Genomic DNA, 17,157 nt, shown 5'->3' on the forward strand with positions numbered 1-17,157 from the left:
CTTCGCTTTTAAGAGTTGAAAGCGATGGTGATATCCCATCATTAGTGCCCACTTCAACTACTTGAAAGATGCTTGTGTCAGTGAAGCTTTCGTATATGGCTGCGTTCTATGTAATGGGTACTGTGCTTTGAACTATGGGCAATTATGTGCGTGAAATCTTTTCGAGCTTTTCTTGAGAGCAGTACACTGCATAAAGGAAATAAGTGCAGTAATGTGTGCACCTTTTATAGAGGATGAGTGGCTTTAAATGATGAAGTGATTAATGATAATCGCATGTTCTGACGCCTGATGGCAATGTACGCTTGTACCACCATTCATTAATGCGATATCCCGTGTTGTATTGTGAAGCATGTACACAGGTTGTGTGCGTTTGGCGTGAATGTTGCTTCATTGCGTTTCAAAGCAGAGAAAGTTAGTTTCACTGAATTTACAATGCATGTGGCTTTGTGGTAGATCACCCGCTTGCCACGCAAACGACCCAAGTTCGATTTTCATTCAGACCAGTGATATTTTATTATTTATTTTATTTGCACATTTCTGCAAAACGAGGTCTTTAACGCTATCATGTTGCTATGCAAGCAATGCATAGTAATGCATTCAGCTAATTCTGGCAGAAACCATTGGGGAATAAATGTAGACATTAATGCAATATGCATTGAGACAATAAAGTTACCTCCTGCATTACCACTGCCAAATTCAGAGTGTATGCGGCATTTACACTATAGTATGAATTTTCCATCACATTTCTCTTCATGGCAATTAACCATGGCAACTACCAATTACATGGCAATTACCCTGTGCTCAAGGTTTAACAAAGAATTGTTAGGCCCTGGCATAAATATTGGAAAGTGTCAAGTACCCAAAAATGGCAAGTGCAGTAATAATCAGAACACTTATAACATTCAACATATTTACGTAGCAAAACAACGTAATGATGCTCAGATAAAAATGCACATAATTTAACACGATAGCATTAAAGATCATATTGCAGAAATTCCAGCATCGGAGGTGGCGTAAAGAAGTGTAGCCTGTTGTGGGCGAAAAACCTCGACATGACCAAAAAACGGGAAAGATGCAAAAAATAAAAATAAAAATTCTGAATTCAACTGAGGATCCAATTTGGGCTGTCTGTGTGGCAAGCAGACGTTATATTACAGAGCCATGAGAATTGTTGAAACTGCTTCGTGCACTGGAAAGAGTCCCTTCAGTGCATAACTTGAGGAGTTTTTTTCGAAATGGGCTAAATCCAGAACCAACACTAGCTCAAATAAGCCCCTTTTTCACATACATAGTACTCTCAACTTTCATCTAAAACAGTAATCATAAACCACTAATAATAATTTATTATTACTCTTATGAAGGGAAGTTGAGAGTATGTATGTGCCAATAAAGCCTTGTTTGTGCTAGTTTCAGTTCTAGATTCGGGGAACTTAAAAACAAGGCTCCTCATACATTGCATGGAAAAAGTGTAGCATTGTGCCAGGATCGAGACACGTGAATAGAACAACGAGTGGGTGTTTTAAAGACCCACTCATTACAAAGAGTTCAGACATATTTTATCATCAGGAGTGGAACCATCAACAAAATTAACAGCTGCACAAGTTCATGTGCTGCTCTATGGACGCGTAGCGGGCCCTTTGCTGATTCACAAAAGCAATAATTATGGTGCAGTGGGCACTTAACAAGTGTGCTTGCAATGAGCATTAAACAATACTTCGAAGTGGCTGTTACATGCACAGTCATTCATTTTCCCACAGCAAGGTTGAGGCATGCACAGAGAACCGAAGCAAGCTAACAGTTGAGAAGGCAATAAGATGTGCATGAGGCCCAATCAAGCTATCAGGATCTACATATGAAAGCGAAGTTCAAACCTCCTCTAATTTTTTTTAATGCTTACATGTGCACGATAACTATAAACTTTAGAATCTAAACAACCTGGTGTTATCTAGGTTATGCACACACTAAAGCATCTTCATGGCAAATATGGTCATATGCAGGGTACCGTTTGTGATAGTGCACAGCTAAAGCTCTGCATATTTTTAATGCTTACGTGTGCACTGTAACGGGAAACTTTGGTGTTAACATGGTATCATCCGCATAAGCACACACATGAATATATTGTCACATATATAAGTGGTTATATCAGAAGAAAAGAAAAGAAAGGTGCCGACCCGTAACTGTCTCTCCTTACGAGGACACCTCAACAGGTCAGCAGAGGAATGGGATATGGGGAATAAAAGATATAGGGAGAAGGAAGGAGGGATAAAAAGAATAGAAGGAAAATAGACGGAGAAGAAGCCGCCAGCCAACGAGAGGAAAAAAGAAGGAGATAGGAAAGTGGGGATCCGGTCGAAGCAGTCCAAGGGCGGGGTGCCACAATGCGAGAGCTGCACGGCATCAGGAGACCGCGGAGGGCGAACCAGTCGGCGGGAGCTACGCTGAAGTCGGAGATCGCGAGGGCACAACCGTCCAGCTTGAAATCCTCCGAGCGAATCATATTGTCACATGCAGGGCATTGTTTGTGGTGGTGCACATGGTGCAAGGTCCTCCTAGATTAAGAGCACGAGCTAACATTTATTTGGACAAGATGACCAGCAAATAAACAAAACTCTTATTTTAAAATATGGCATTTCATTTACTTTGAAAATTGTATAAACTTATAATTTACAACAAAAGATTGAGTTCGTTAGACAGAAAACAGCATATTCTATGAACAGTACGAAGCAGCAAAAAAAAAAACACGCACTAAGCTAAGGTGTATGTCCGTTCATATGGAAGCTACTGCTCACAGTGCACTAAAGAGAGCACCAAAAAAAAACTGGGGAATACCCCTCTTGGTTTGGTACTACTTGCAATGAACACTTTCCTGCTATTGAGGCACTGCATGACACTTAGCAGGAACTATAAAGCTGAATGCTAAAGCAATTAACCAATGAAATCTTCACTGGTCCTCTTAATGCATCCACATATTGAAATAAACAATAAAATGCTACCAACTACACTACTTGGTCGCAATTCACTAATTACTTAACCACCATCAGGAGCCCTTGAAAAATGCCGCTAATAGTGGGACAGTCACTGCAAGGGCTCCATACACCAGTGCCACCATGGCAAGCGAGTTTATCTTCATTTTCCATTCCAGCTGCCGCTGTGAGTCCGCCACTATGTCTCTGACGTCTTCTCCAATGTACACCGCTGCTCTCCTGACGTCCCCTTCAGCTTCCTCCAAGGCCCTGTCGGCTGCCAACAGTGCTTTAATCTCTTTTGTCTCCTTCTCTAGCAATTGACGCTGCTGCTTCACGAGCACCACCACCTCTCGCATCTGAAGCTCGAGGTCCGACTCGGCTGCAACCTTATCCTCGTCTTTGGTCATCATTACCGGCAGTGCGGCAGCCCTGGTCCCACGATCCACAGCAGCAACTACGGGCGCAACACCGAGCAGCTCTCGAATATCAGACACAAACTCTACGATCTGGTCTCTGTGGCGCTTGAACTCGTCAGAGAGGCTGTAGACTAAACGTTGTACCTCTGGTTGGCTGGATGAACGTTCCACGAGGTCCCTTAGCTGGTTCAGACGTATCCGGTTGTTTATTGTGGCCCCGATAATTCCAATGACAGCGCCACAGACAGAACCGATGATGGACCAGTATTTGGTGCGCTCTCCCTGGGCCCGCTCTTTCTCGTGGCTCTCCCGGAGTGCCAAGGAAAGAGCAGCGAAGTAATCTCGCTCCGCTTTTTCCAAATTCTTGAACTGCTCAAGCAAAGCACGCTCTTCTTTGATGACGGCATGCTCCTATAAAAATAAAGTGCGTTACCGTCAACTATGGCAAACTGCTTGTGTAAAAGGAATGCACAGAAAGCATCTCATTCAGAACAACTAAACCTTCCTTACTGCCCTACCACGGTGGTATAGTGGTTATCGCGCTTGACTGCCGACCCAGAGGTCACGGGATTGAATCCCGGCTGCGGTGACTGCATTTTCAATGCAGGAAAAAAAAATGTCCGAGGCCAGTGTACTTAGATTTAGGTGCATGTTAGAAAACCAAAGGTGGTCGAAATTTCTGAAGCCCTCTACTATGGAATCACACTCATATCGTGGTTTTGGGGCGTTAAAACCCAGATACTATTATTATGCCTTCCTCATGTGTGCAGTGCTATGTAACTTTCAACTAACCCCTATTTGAAGTTTACGTTATGCGCACAAGCCTTGTTCCCTCAACACGCAGTCTTTCAAAGCTACAAAATGTGAGCTTTTTGGCCGAATAAAATTTCACCCGACTCAGCTCGTTCAAATGAGTCTCGACTTGATCTCTCAACTTGGTCAACTTTCAACTGTTGGACAAAGCAATATACCCTACCAAGAAGTAGCGGTTTCTCAAGCCAGGTGAACCCTTTTCTACTTCAGCTTTCTGTTGTGTATAATCATGCAGTGATGGGAAAATAATCACGCAGTGATGGTCATGCAGTGATGGTGTGTAATAATCATGCAGTGATGGTGTGTATGCTTCCGTACCCTCTCCTCCAATTCAAACGAAAGAGGAGGAGAGTGCACAGCTGTTCTGATGCTGTTTTGATGAGTCCGCTCGTCAAAAGGTCGACTCTAGCGCCCATACCCTGCTTAAGAATTTCTCAGCTGGGGTTTAACTCATCATTTAGGCATTTTGTAAATATTTATTATTAAGCATATTGAACATATGATACGAATTTATAATGCAAGGAACATATAATTAGGAATTTGGATGGCCAGTAAACACAAAGATTTTAAAAATTACTAGCACTCGTGGCAGAAATAATACAAAAGCAGTAAAACTGAGCACTAAATTTCAAAAGTAGCCACAATCCCATGTAACTGTTGCCGAAGCAGCAGATTACAGTCGAAACCAGTTCATTATGTAATTTTCATACTTTACCAAAATGGTCAAAGAAGATTTCAAAAATCAAGCCAAATAGTCCATACACTTACAAGGCTAGTCTTGGTGGCAAAAATGAGGTCAAAGCTGATTAGGTGGGTAAGTGTAGTCAGTAGCACATCAAAGTCTCACAACAGCAGTTAATTATTGTTATAATACTAAACTAATCTCACACAGATTCCTCCGAAACAGGCAGTGAGTACATGTAACACTGGCGTATGCAGCCGGCATATAGGCTGCACGCTACATATATAAATTTTGTTTTGTTTTTTAAGGCTCGGGTAGGGTTTCCAGCTTCCCAGCGCAATATTGAAGCAGGTTCGGAGAGGTTAACAACAAATATATCTCTTTGGAGCAGCATATCGTTTTAGGGCAAGCAAAGCAGCACTAAGTGATTTAAGTCTGAGAGAGAGAGAGAGAGAAGGAATGTAGGAAAGGTAGGGAGGTTAACTAGACTATGCGTCCAGTTTGCTACCCTACACATGGGGAGAGGGAGAGGGGAGTAAAAGAGAGAGAGAAGGATAAATTTCACACTACAGAGGAGGTGCATAATGATGTTGAGAAAAAGTTTCCAAGGACATCACTGTGAACGTGCCATAGTCCTTCAAGTTGTCACTTTAAATTACAGGTTTCGTTTGCTGCAGTTCAGTACGTGCACCCGCGAAAGTTAGCGCGTAAGGCTGTCAGTATTCCGACACGCATCCCGTACCTGTGTTATGAGGGTGAGGTAGCGATCCTCTCCCCGGTGCGTTTTGTCAAGTTCCGCGTGGATTTCTTTCAGCTGGTTCTGTAGTTGTAAAATCCGTTGCTGCTTCTCACGACGCTGCTCTTGCGTCGCCACAAACTTCTGTTCCGCCTGGGAAGCAAAACACGCGTATGTAACGACATGACGGCGACTCGCGCCGATGTGTAGTCGAACGCAGTACTGAACCACGCCATCTCGCAGGCAGAGAAAACTTCAGCGTCGAATTCCCGTTATCAAAAAGCGTTACCACCAAATCACGCGATTTTTCTTACCTCCAGCACCTTCGTCTGTGCCGCTTTTACTTCGGTGAGGCCAACGACGTCTTCGTAAACGCGAAATACACTGAACACCTTTGCCGCCAAAGGGTGAGTGTGTTGACACCTTCCAGGCACAAGAAGAGGCGAATTTTGTAGTGACGGTATAGGGCTGCACACCCTTTGCGTAATTGAGAGAAATTTGATCGGCGACATTGTCACGTTCCGAAAGTAATAACAACGAACTAAACGGCAGTATTAGGTTTACCGGCAGCCAGCCACTATGTCAGGGTCATCCCACGCCTGTACTTGCGCCCTATCACACCTGCGTTACGTCGCTCTGGTCAGTTACACGAAAGTTTGCACATTACTACAGCCGGCTATAAACCACCCATGAGGTTCGCCAACTTTCCCACACAGCACAGAGGAAGCCCACACAGCATGAGGAAGTCAATTCGGCGCAGCCACTGCATCGAACGCAAAACAAAACACGCAAAAACAAACAAAAACTAACCATTGTTACAAAAAGTATTATTAAAAATGAATGCAATAAAATAATTTTTTAAATAAAATAAATTGAAGTTTAATAAATAGTGTGAAATTTGACATTAGCAGACACGAGCCATAGCCAGCTTAAAAAAGAAGACGCCAAACGAGCCAACAAATTGTGTCTGTTTTAGCGCACGTGGTTAACTGTCGCGCAACGTGTATCTGACAAAATGGGGAAGAAAACAAAGACTGGGAAGCAGCGCAAGGACAAGTTTTACCACTTGGCCAAAGAGACAGGTTTCCGATCCAGAGCGGCGTTCAAGCTTATACAGCTGAACCGTAAATTCGAGTTTCTGCAGAGGTCTCGCGTGCTGATCGATCTCTGCGCGGCACCCGGAGGATGGCTACAGGTTGCCCAGAAGTACATGCCCGTGTCCAGCGTCATCATCGGTGTAGACCTGGTGCCAATAAGGCCCATCCCGAACGTGATTGCCATCCAGGATGACATCACGACTGGAAGCTGCCGCACCAAGCTCAAGAAAGAACTGAAGACTTGGAAAGCCGACATCGTCCTCAACGACGGTGCGCCTAACGTCGGAAAAAGCTGGGTCCACGACGCGTACGGCCAGAATGTCCTCACGCTCCACGCCATCAAACTGGCCACCGAGTTCCTCAACAGGGGAGGCTGGTTCATCACCAAGGTGTTCCGTTCAAAGGACTACCAAGCTCTGATGTGGGTGCTGAAGAAGCTCTTCAAGAAGATTTCCGCGACCAAGCCTCAGGCATCCCGTCACGAGTCTGCGGAGATATTCGTCGTGTGCCAGTCGTACATTGCCCCCGACAAGATCGACCCGAGGTTTCTAGACCCCGCACACCTTTTCAGCGACGTCGACACTGGCGAGGTTGCCAAGCTGAATCCTGCCCACCCGGAAAAGCAGAAGCCGAAAGCCGAGGGATACCCCGAAAATGATTACACATTGTACCATAGGGTACCTGTGATGGACTTCCTGAAGTGTGAAAACCACCTAGAGGTACTGGGCCAGTGCAGTGAAGTCGTGATTGATGATGAAGAGGTGCTGGCGCATCCTCTCACAACGCAGGAAATCAAAGAGTGTTGCAAGGACATCAAAGTTTTGGGCCGTGGAGACATAAAGAGCTTGTTGACGTGGAGAAAGAAGTTGAAAGTGTGGCTGGAGGAAAAGAACAAAAAGGAGGAGAAAGACAATAAAGAAGAGGGCGTAGAAGAAGTTGAAGAAGAGAGTGATGATGAGGAGCTTCAACTTCTCAAGCATGCGGAGGAAGTAACAGCCGAACAAGCCAGGGAGCTGAAGAAGAAAAAAAAGAAAGTACTGAAACAGAGGAAAAAGTTGAGAGATCGGATGAACCTGCAAATGGTTCTGAAGAATGATCAGGCCATAGTGGAAGAAGATTTGGACCTGTTCAAGCTGAAGGCCATAAAGAATGAGAAGCAGTTGTCTAATGTAGATGAGGTCGATGTCGGCACGCTCGATCCCGCGCAACCGCTTGAAGACGACACCGAGGACTTGGATCATCGGAAGAAGCGTGTTGCTTACAAGAAGAATGCCCGAAACGAAGATTGGTATGCAGAGGAAGGGGACGCAAATGACGAAGACGATGATTCTGATGATGATGAGCATCAGGAACTGGAGTTTGAAAGCGATGCCGAAGAAGATGCAAAAGATGATCAAGATGAAGAAGATAATGTACCTCAGGATGATGAGAATCCTTTGCTCGTTGATGTGGCTTATGGCAGCCTTAAAAACAAGCGCAAGGAAATGGGAAAATTGTGGTTTGAAAAAGAAGCATTTGCCGACATGGATGATGAGGAAGAACTGCTAGAGTTGGAGATGATGTCTGAAGGAAAGGAGAAAAGCACAGAGAAACGCTCGAAATCATCAGAGGGCAAGCAGAAGGCTAGTGAATCAAAAAAAGGACAGAAAAAAGTGACGTTTGCTGATGCTGTACAGGTAGATGCAACAGATAAAAGCACGACCACTTCAACCGGGGGCTCACTGAAGACTAAAAGCACAACAAAAACTAGTGGGGAGCCACCAAAAAAGAAACAAAAGCGAGTGAAGCTGGATCCAGAGGGCTTGGCCATTGGCACAATGATGATCAAGTCTAGGAAAGCAAAGCGGGACATCATAGATGCCGGGTTCAACAGATATACCTTCAACGACGACAACCTGCCCAAGTGGTTTGTTGAAGAAGAAAAGAAGCATAGTAAAAAGATGATGCCAGAGACTGCCGAAATGGTTGCCGAGTACAAGGCGCAACTAAAGGCTGTCAATGCACGACCCATCAAGAAAGTTGCAGAGGCTAAAGCTCGTAAAAAATTGCGGGCAGCGCGAAAGCTCGAGAAGGCTCGCAAGAGGGCTGAAACCATCACGGAAAAGCTAGACATGACAGATGCAGAAAAGGCGCAACAGATACGAGCCATTTACAAGAAAGTCCTTCGCAAGAAGGACGACAAGGTGACGTATTTGGTGGCCAAGAAAGCAACCGGGCGCAAAGTGCGGCGACCACCTGGGGTGAAGGGGAAGTTTAAAGTTGTTGATCCACGCATGAAGAAAGACTTGAGAAAGAAAAAGGCAGAAATGAAGAAGAAGCGATAGCTGCACTACTGTACTGTAGGAAGATGTTGACTGATTCTCAATGCGAGAAGTGGGAATGCTTAAGTGTACATACGCATACATTTGTCCAGAGTGTCGTCGCCATGATGTCGAAGCAGAACCTCGCCAGTTAAACTGATGTGGTATGCTTTTGACATCTTTACTGTGACTATTTTTGTTACGGTATAACGAGTGTGCTCACAAATGTGTAAAAATAAACTTGTTTATGTCTAATCATGGCATTAAATGTTGCTTGTTGTGCTAGAAGTGATTATTTCTGTAAAGCTTAGTTTTCCTCTAAAACTCTTAGCTATGCGCGAGAAACAGGTTAACCAGTGTGGCAAATTAAACATGCTGTCGAATCGACATCATGACATAAATCCCTTAGAAATTTGTGAGGGAGCATTCATTTAGTAAGCATCACAATAATCGTGTATTTGTATAATTATATTTAATGTGTACTGCCATCAGCTTACTCTGACCATCAGTTCTCGTGATAATATCATGAGAATCAAACAGCATATCATTTCGTATTCATCAAATATGTCTGGAAAGCTCATTGAACTAGCCGATGTTCACGGTCAATAGTTGCTAAAGGCTCGAAAACATGCAGGCGTCCGTCATTGTGCGTAGTCCTGCTTGATATTGCCTTGTTTAGTGTAAATCCTTTACTACATGTTACTACATGTCACTCTTGGCTGTGAAGTTCACATTAACTACGAAGCAAAAAATGTTTCCAGTTGTTGACAGCGGCTGCATCTTTGGTTGCGAGTGAAAAAGCGGCATTTGCCATGAGCGAAAATTCGAGGTAGATGCAAATAAAGATATAAACTGGACAGTGATTGCACTTTGGCTTCCCTGGCGGAACAGTTTTAGGTCCATACTGAGAATTGAAGGCAGGCTTTAGTGTGTGAGTGTGTATGTTCGTATGGATATCGCTCTTGCGTTCAACTCTTAAAAGACGAAGCTTGAGAGATTCATTGAATATATTTTAGAACACATCTCTTGTTAAATTACTATGTAAATGCATTTGCTTCCTTGTACTACTGAACGATATAAGAGTAATGAACTGCTACAAAGCCACCATTTTACTTTAGTATGTTAGTGACTCTGACACATTGTCATGCTTAGCAAGCTTTCATCATGTGTTCAGAATACTGGATTGAAGAGAATAAGGTGGTACTAGTAAAGAAAATATTCATCTGTAATATGCGCATGATGCTGTTGTTATGACCGGCGTCAGCAGGCGCCATGCTGTCGCTGAGAAGCGTAGCCGGGCCGCGTTCCCACGCCTGGAACTCCAGTATTCTCGGAACCAGCGTCCAGAGATGACGGGGGAGCGGCGCTCTTTTAATCCCCAAACAAGTAGCCGACTCGCCAGATGTCTATGCTCGCCAGCTATTGTCCCTGCTAGCCGGCGGATGAGACGTCCTGTCGCCACGAAGCTGTAAGCCGTTCCGGAGGGGACAGAGCGTATTCCTTTGAAGAAACGGCGACCGCCGCCACAAAGTGCCCGGCTAATTGAGCGGACCGTTTGGCGGACCGTTTGATGTCTGCTGTCCGAAGCTTGGGACCCCTCGACCAGTGACACACACGACGAGCAAGAGCCCCTCTGGCGCCACCTTTAAGTGCAGTGATCTTGACTCGAAATTGGATGTTCTCGTGCGCCGTGCATGCTCGTACCCCTCACCTGTTGTGTGTGTGTGTGATTGGTGTTCCACTGAAGAAGGAGGAGCCCGACAGGGCTTATAACGGCGCCGCAGAGTGCAGGACGTCGCTCTGAACCAAGAAAAGGTTCAACCACCACGCTCGTGGTTTGTGAACTCTTAACCTCATGCTGTAAATATTTGTAAATAGTGCCATAAACCTTGTTTGTTTTTCGTATCCCCATCTTGTAAGCGCTCGTTTCCTCAACCCGAAGCTACACCACGCTACCACAGCACCCCGGGATCACAACAACTGGTGATCAGCGGTGGGATCGCGACAACTGGTTGGCAGAGGTGGGATACGAATCAGCACCCCGAGCCGCAACAACTGGTTGGCAGCGGAGGGATTCGAAGCTACAAGTGACAACAACAGTCGGCCCAAGAGAAGCAGCTGGCTCGAGACATGGATCACGTATGGGTGAGTGCTTGGCTTTTCCTTTGAGTGAACCAGGTTCTAAAAGAGGGTTAAATTTTAGAACTGGTAGTTAACTTTGCCGAAAGACTCAGTTTCGCCGTTTCGGAAAGTTATTTTGGAAGTAGCGAGCACTCAGTACGATCATGGACCTACGGGAGCTGCAGAAGTCAGACTTGTTGCTGTTATGTGAGGAATTGGGGATCGATACAAAGGGTTTGGCACGAAAACCCATAATCATTCAAGCGATTAATGATTTGGGGGCTGATGATGAGGAACTAAGTGAAGAATGGGACCTCATCATCGAAAGAAAACTAAGAGCAGCTCAGATGGAAGGAAAGAGTGAAGACGAAAGAGAAAGCCTCAAGCTAAAGTTTTTCAAACAAGACTATGAGTTGAGTATGAGGTTGGGACGCCAGCAAGGAGTACTCGAAAATGAGGCAGAGTTCGAGATGTCTAGGTACATGCAGCCATATGAGGTATCATGGGATATGGGCCTGTATCTTAGACTCTTTGAACGAAAGTGTAGTCAACTTAAGTGTGAGCGAGACACCTGGTCTCAGAAGCTACGCACGGTTCTGCCCTGCGAGGCAGCGGATGTTGTTGCGCGACTCAGTGAGCAGCACGCGAACAACTACGAAGTTGTTAAATCAGAGCTAATCAGAAGATTCGGAACTTCGGTTAGCAAAAAGAAGGAAAGACTCGCACCGGAGTCTGAAAGCGAGGCGCGTCGCAAAGCACCGGAAATTGAGGCGCGTCATGAACCGCTAGAAACAGAGATCGCGCCAGAAAGTGGCCCGCATATTCTTGAATGCATCAATGTAGAGCATGCAGAGAACGAGGCCTTGGCCGGTTTGGAGGTGGGGACGATGTCGGGGGACGCTCCTTGCATGGATGAAGAGGGTGCCAGCAGCCCTAATGGGCCCAGTAAGAGGCTGGAAACCTTCTTCATGCCTCAAGGGCGTGTTTCGGCATCGTCAAATGTAGGCATGGGTAGTGCAGTGGCTAATCAGAGCAAAAGCGCGATGCTTCAGGAGTGCAGCGATGCCACCGCAGAGGGCCCAGTTAATGGTTTCATCAGCATTAACAAAGATAATTTGGCCCGGCAGTCCGTCGTGACACCGAGTACAAAATGTTTGAGCGTCGGGGAAAATGTAGCACAAGCTCCAACGAGCTTCCCGACCCCTCAGTTCCCGACGCGACATGATGATGGCATCGAGAGAAAGGAGGCAAGAAAACATCGCCGAAAAAGAAAGAAGCGGAAGCGCACTGCACTGCGTAGGCCTAAGCCAGGTCCCACTCCGTCCCAACAAAGAAAGGGTAGGCCACCAATCCGTTTAAGGAAACGTCAATGGTGGCGTTCCGGTAAGCACAAGCGGCGAGCCAGGTGCAGAGGGAGGAAACGAGGTACGCCACCCAAACGAAGCACGCGGTTCTGTTTGACAACTTCGGGAAAGCGGCTTTTGCCGAAGGGTCAGAGTCGAAAGGGCAGAGTGGCTAAATACCGCATAGGCGAGAACACAAAAGAAAAATGGCAAAGGCTTCCCCCCTGCTTCTGGTACCCCTTTCACATTACCGAAGAAAGCCGGCCGAAGTGCAGAATGAGGCGTGACGGCAGGACACAGCCTAGCGGTTGCACGTTTTGTAGCCTCCGGCGTGCTCGAAATCCGCCGGGACCGCGGCCCCATCGTGTGCGATTCAAGCGAATCTAATTGAGAAAAGGGGGCGGTCAGTTTGAGTAATTTTGGTGCGTGCGTGTTAATTGTGTCTACTCATATTGCATTGAAGATGCAGATTTGAGCCACTTTAAATTTGGTAAGTTTGATGCGGAGTAAATTTTTCAAAAAGAAAACCGCCGAACTAAAGGCTGAAAATTGAAGTCAGTTTAATCACAAGTGCGAAAATTTCCATAAGGTAAAAACCGAGAAAATATGTTATTTTTCTCGTTTTTTTTTAAAGGTTTAGTGTAATATTGTATGCCTTCACTGCCATTGGGATGTGGCGTGAACGAGCATTCGAGGAAGAAGTTAACATGGACCAAGTGATTTCATAAATTGATTAAGTTTGGCGCGACACAGTGGAGTTGTCGTTGCACACATTAAGAATTGAATGTCAGTGGGGCACGATTTTAGCATAAAACTTGTGCATTATTGTGAGGTGCATTTGATGAGTATCGCACCTAGGATTACTTTTGTGTTGTTCACTGTGCGTTACAACGTAACGTAAGAATAAGTCGTTAGACAAATTGTTAAGGATTAAGCTTTTGGTTAGTAGTGCCATGAATTTCGCAGCGCCGTAAGAATGAGAATAATTGAAAGCGCTCAGAAGAACTCAGTGTTTTTTAATCAAAGGTGTTAGCAAAGGCAGGTAACTAACCAAACTAACCTGCTAGAAGGCAGTGTTTGTCACTTTTTGTTGTTGTCTTCTTTGAAGAATGATTGATCAAGAGATCATATAAACGGATGATTAAGCTTTCCCTAAACATCAAGGTAGACCGTTAGGTCACAACGTAGGTTAAGCTTTCGGGAGGCTGGTGAACTTTATGTCTCAGTGGTAGACAATTACGGGCGGCCGTAAACAAAGACGGACGTTCGGACAAAATTAGCGCTCACTGAATCCGAGTTCCTGACTGATGCTCTCAGCAGGACAGGGCCGTGTAAGTAGTCAGCGACAAAAAGAAAGAGTCTGCCGTTATATGTCTCGACGACAGTGGCAACGAGTATGATGCGTTCTACTTGAGCCAGAGTTTGGGCTCTCGTGAGATAACGTACTGCGCTTCAGGAAAGGAGTGCGCCTGCATTGTGTAGAGCATTCATCAGTGGCAGTGTTATCTCAGGGGAGGGCTAAATTTAAAGTAGATACAGGCCATTGTCCCCTTTGGCTGCAAACCATGACATCGACGAACAGTCGCCTTGTGAGGCGGAGCTTGATTCTTCGAAAATATCATTTTGGCATTAGGAAAAGGGCTAATTGAATGGAAACGCTGACGCGCTCAGCCGCTCTTTCTAAACCATTCTGGAGTGCTCTTGGTGTATCAAAATTGATATTTTAGTTTTTTTTCGTGCATCTTATGTAAATTTGTAAGGTAGCACGCCTGGTTTTTCAGCTCAAGTGAGTCCTGAGAGTTCTGAGAGTGAGCTTTTGTTAAAGCTAGTAATTAAAATTGGTTTGTCATCCCTCTTTTGGCTTGGTTTGTTCGAGGGGGGGCCGAGTGCTTGCTTGTGCATATGGTCCAGTTGCAGAAACGGTGTCGAAGATTCGGCATTTACTCAGACCATGCCACAAGCGAAGGCGAGTTCTTGGGATTCGACTACGGACCCTTTCGTCGTCCCTGCGAGCAGCAGTGTTGACCGCTGCCCTCCGTGACTCATCTGGCGAGGGGGAAGCTGTTATGACCGGCGTCAGCAGGCGCCATGCTGTCGCTGAGAAGCGTAGCCGGGCCGCGTTCCCACGCCTGGAACTCCAGTATTCTCGGAACCAGCGTCCAGAGATGACGGGGGAGCGGCGCTCTTTTAATCCCCAAACAAGTAGCCGACTCGCCAGATGTCTATGCTCGCCAGCTATTGTCCCTGCTAGCCGGCGGATGAGACGTCCTGTCGCCACGAAGCTGTAAGCCGTTCCGGAGGGGACAGAGCGTATTCCTTTGAAGAAACGGCGACCGCCGCCACAAAGTGCCCGGCTAATTGAGCGGACCGTTTGGCGGACCGTTTGATGTCTGCTGTCCGAAGCTTGGGACCCCTCGACCAGTGACACACACGACGAGCAAGAGCCCCTCTGGCGCCACCTTTAAGTGCAGTGATCTTGACTCGAAATTGGATGTTCTCGTGCGCCGTGCATGCTCGTACCCCTCACCTGTTGTGTGTGTGTGTGATTGGTGTTCCACTGAAGAAGGAGGAGCCCGACAGGGCTTATAACGGCGCCGCAGAGTGCAGGACGTCGCTCTGAACCAAGAAAAGGTTCAACCACCACGCTCGTGGTTTGTGAACTCTTAACCTCATGCTGTAAATATTTGTAAATAGTGCCATAAACCTTGTTTGTTTTTCGTATCCCCATCTTGTAAGCGCTCGTTTCCTCAACCCGAAGCTACACCACGCTACCACAGCACCCCGGGATCACAACAACTGGTGATCAGCGGTGGGATCGCGACAACTGGTTGGCAGAGGTGGGATACGAATCAGCACCCCGAGCCGCAACACTGTCAACCTTAACAAAGTGCACAAGGATTAGAATAGGCAAACTCTACATGGGCTTAGATGAGGAAGATGGCATGCAGGCGGGGAGGAAGAAGACGACGAAGTTGTTGCTGCTTGGCTAAGTAGCTCTGTCTGCATTTATCATTTATTTTTGTTTATATTACGGCTCACCACTGCTCAAGACGTCAGACGACTCGAAAAGGTACCTGCCGTATCGGCGACCGACGAGTGCTGCGCAGCCCTCCGCGTCGAAAGGTGCTAGAAGAAACGAAACAAGCATCAGGAAGAGTGCCGCCATGACCTCCCAAGGTGTGACACCAGGTCAGAAGCACCAGCTGGTTTGCGCAAGCATACCTGACTGCAAGCGACAACACAGCGTTGAATCAGAGGACGAATCGACTGTCGTCGGGGACCACAACGGGGCGAACTTTACAGATCTAGACATGGACGAGGGTGGTTTCCGCCTTGTGCAACATCGCAAAGACAGGACGATCGGCATTCCTGTGTTAATTGCTCCAACATCCGAAGGAGCTAACTTGAGGCAAGAGAATCCTATTGACCTATACTCGGAAATTGAAACAATTCTCGGTGGAGCCCCAGTTAAGAGCCATTTCACAGCACAGGGAGCCCTGCTCTTGGATATAGAGACAGAACACCAAGCTAATATGCTTCTAGAGACCAACATTATCTGCGGCCTTGCCATATCTGCCCGTGTACCACACAGCTACATGAAAAATACATGCATTATAAAAGGGGTCCCAAGATGATACTCGGACGAAGAGCTGTTAACCTACCTGAGACCTCGGGGAGTATACCACGCAAGAAGAATCATACGACGGGTCCAAACCTCATCCTCCGAGTGGGAATCAAGGCGCACTGACTCTGTGGTTCTCACATTCGCTGCCAATTCGGAACGTCCAGAGAAGATCAACCTTGGCTTCACCAGGCACGAGCTGGTAGGCTACGTGGAGACGCCACCACGCTGTTTTAAATGTCAGCGTTTTGGACATGTTGCTAAGCACTGTCGTGGGGAACAGAGGTGTAAGCGCTGTGGGGGCCTCATGACTTTAAGACGTGTACAAGTAAAGAAAAACGTGTGTGCAAACTATGGCGGCGACCACCCAGCTAGCTACGGCCGATGTCCAGCACGAACAGCTGCGCAGCGAAGAAATAAGACGTTTGTCCTCGGCCCGAAGACTGTGAACGAATCATCGCTCACAAAGAAGACGTCCGGCACGCCACAACATGGCGGTTTGGATAACGAGTACGCAGGAAATTTTCCGCGCCTAAATCCGACAAGAGCTCGTACTGAGTCAACGCAGGTGCTCAACGCTGGTGAGAAATGTATCACGAAAGAGTCCGCCAAGCGCACCTACGCTGATGCACTGAGCCCACCTCAAGTACCATCTGGAAGCAAACAGCAAGAAAACCTCGAGCACGTTATTCACGCTCTGTTCACCGCACTACGTTCACACGTCGCTAAGATGCCTGCGAGTTCAACGAAGGATATGTTGGAAGCAGTCCTGGCTCTAGAGTCAGTGTTACTTTGCTCTGCTTCCACAAACACTCCTCAGTAGAATAATGGCAGTGTCTCGCCCACCTGGTCTATTTCGTCCTTCAAAAGTGCCCTTAATAGTGCAATGGAACTGCGCCGGTCTTCTAAAACGTCTGTGCGAACTCAACCTTTTCCTGCGCGACATTCCAATACCGATTCTAGCCCTCTCCGAAGCCGGTCTACCGAATGCAAGGACGCTCCCAGGGTACACCCGACACGACAACCCGAGCATAACGTCGTCTGCAAATGGAAGCGCAATG

The 17,157-nt window shown here is 46.6% G+C and overlaps 2 protein-coding genes across 2 annotated transcripts; one reads left to right on the top strand and one right to left on the bottom strand.

Moving 5' to 3' along the window:
* Positions 1-2,474: 2,474 nt before the first annotated feature.
* On the bottom strand, positions 2,475-6,334 carry LOC119174663 (mitochondrial potassium channel). The gene is made up of 3 exons (XM_037425673.2): positions 5,928-6,334; positions 5,620-5,766; positions 2,475-3,793 (listed from the first exon to the last, which is right to left on the bottom strand). Exons 1-3 carry the CDS (start codon positions 6,123-6,125, stop codon positions 3,038-3,040), a joined length of 1,101 nt encoding a protein of 366 aa, XP_037281570.2. The 5' UTR covers positions 6,126-6,334; the 3' UTR covers positions 2,475-3,037.
* Positions 6,335-6,556: 222 nt separating this feature from the next.
* Positions 6,557-9,265, top strand: LOC119174662 (pre-rRNA 2'-O-ribose RNA methyltransferase FTSJ3). The gene has a single exon (XM_037425671.2). It carries the CDS (start codon positions 6,629-6,631, stop codon positions 9,032-9,034), a length of 2,406 nt encoding a protein of 801 aa, XP_037281568.2. The 5' UTR covers positions 6,557-6,628; the 3' UTR covers positions 9,035-9,265.
* The last annotated feature ends 7,892 nt before the right edge of the window (positions 9,266-17,157 follow it).

The sequence above is a fragment of the Rhipicephalus microplus genome, chromosome 5 (assembly GCF_043290135.1).
Source record: "Rhipicephalus microplus isolate Deutch F79 chromosome 5, USDA_Rmic, whole genome shotgun sequence".
Classification (NCBI taxonomy): Eukaryota; Metazoa; Arthropoda; class Arachnida; order Ixodida; family Ixodidae; genus Rhipicephalus; species Rhipicephalus microplus.

Bases quoted from the DNA above. Each gene is read 5' to 3' on its own strand.
- LOC119174663 (XM_037425673.2), bottom strand. From the start codon at position 6,125: ATGTCGCCGATCAAATTTCTCTCAATTACGCAAAGGGTGTGCAGCCCT. The intron at 5,767-5,927 runs GTAAGAAAAATC...TTTGCTTCCCAG, and splicing joins CACAGACGAAGGTGCTGGAG to GCGGAACAGAAGTTTGTGGC. The intron at 3,794-5,619 runs GTACGGGATGCG...TTATTTTTATAG, and splicing joins ACCTCACCCTCATAACACAG to GAGCATGCCGTCATCAAAGA.
- LOC119174662 (XM_037425671.2), top strand. From the start codon at position 6,629: ATGGGGAAGAAAACAAAGACTGGGAAGCAGCGCAAGGACAAGTTTTAC.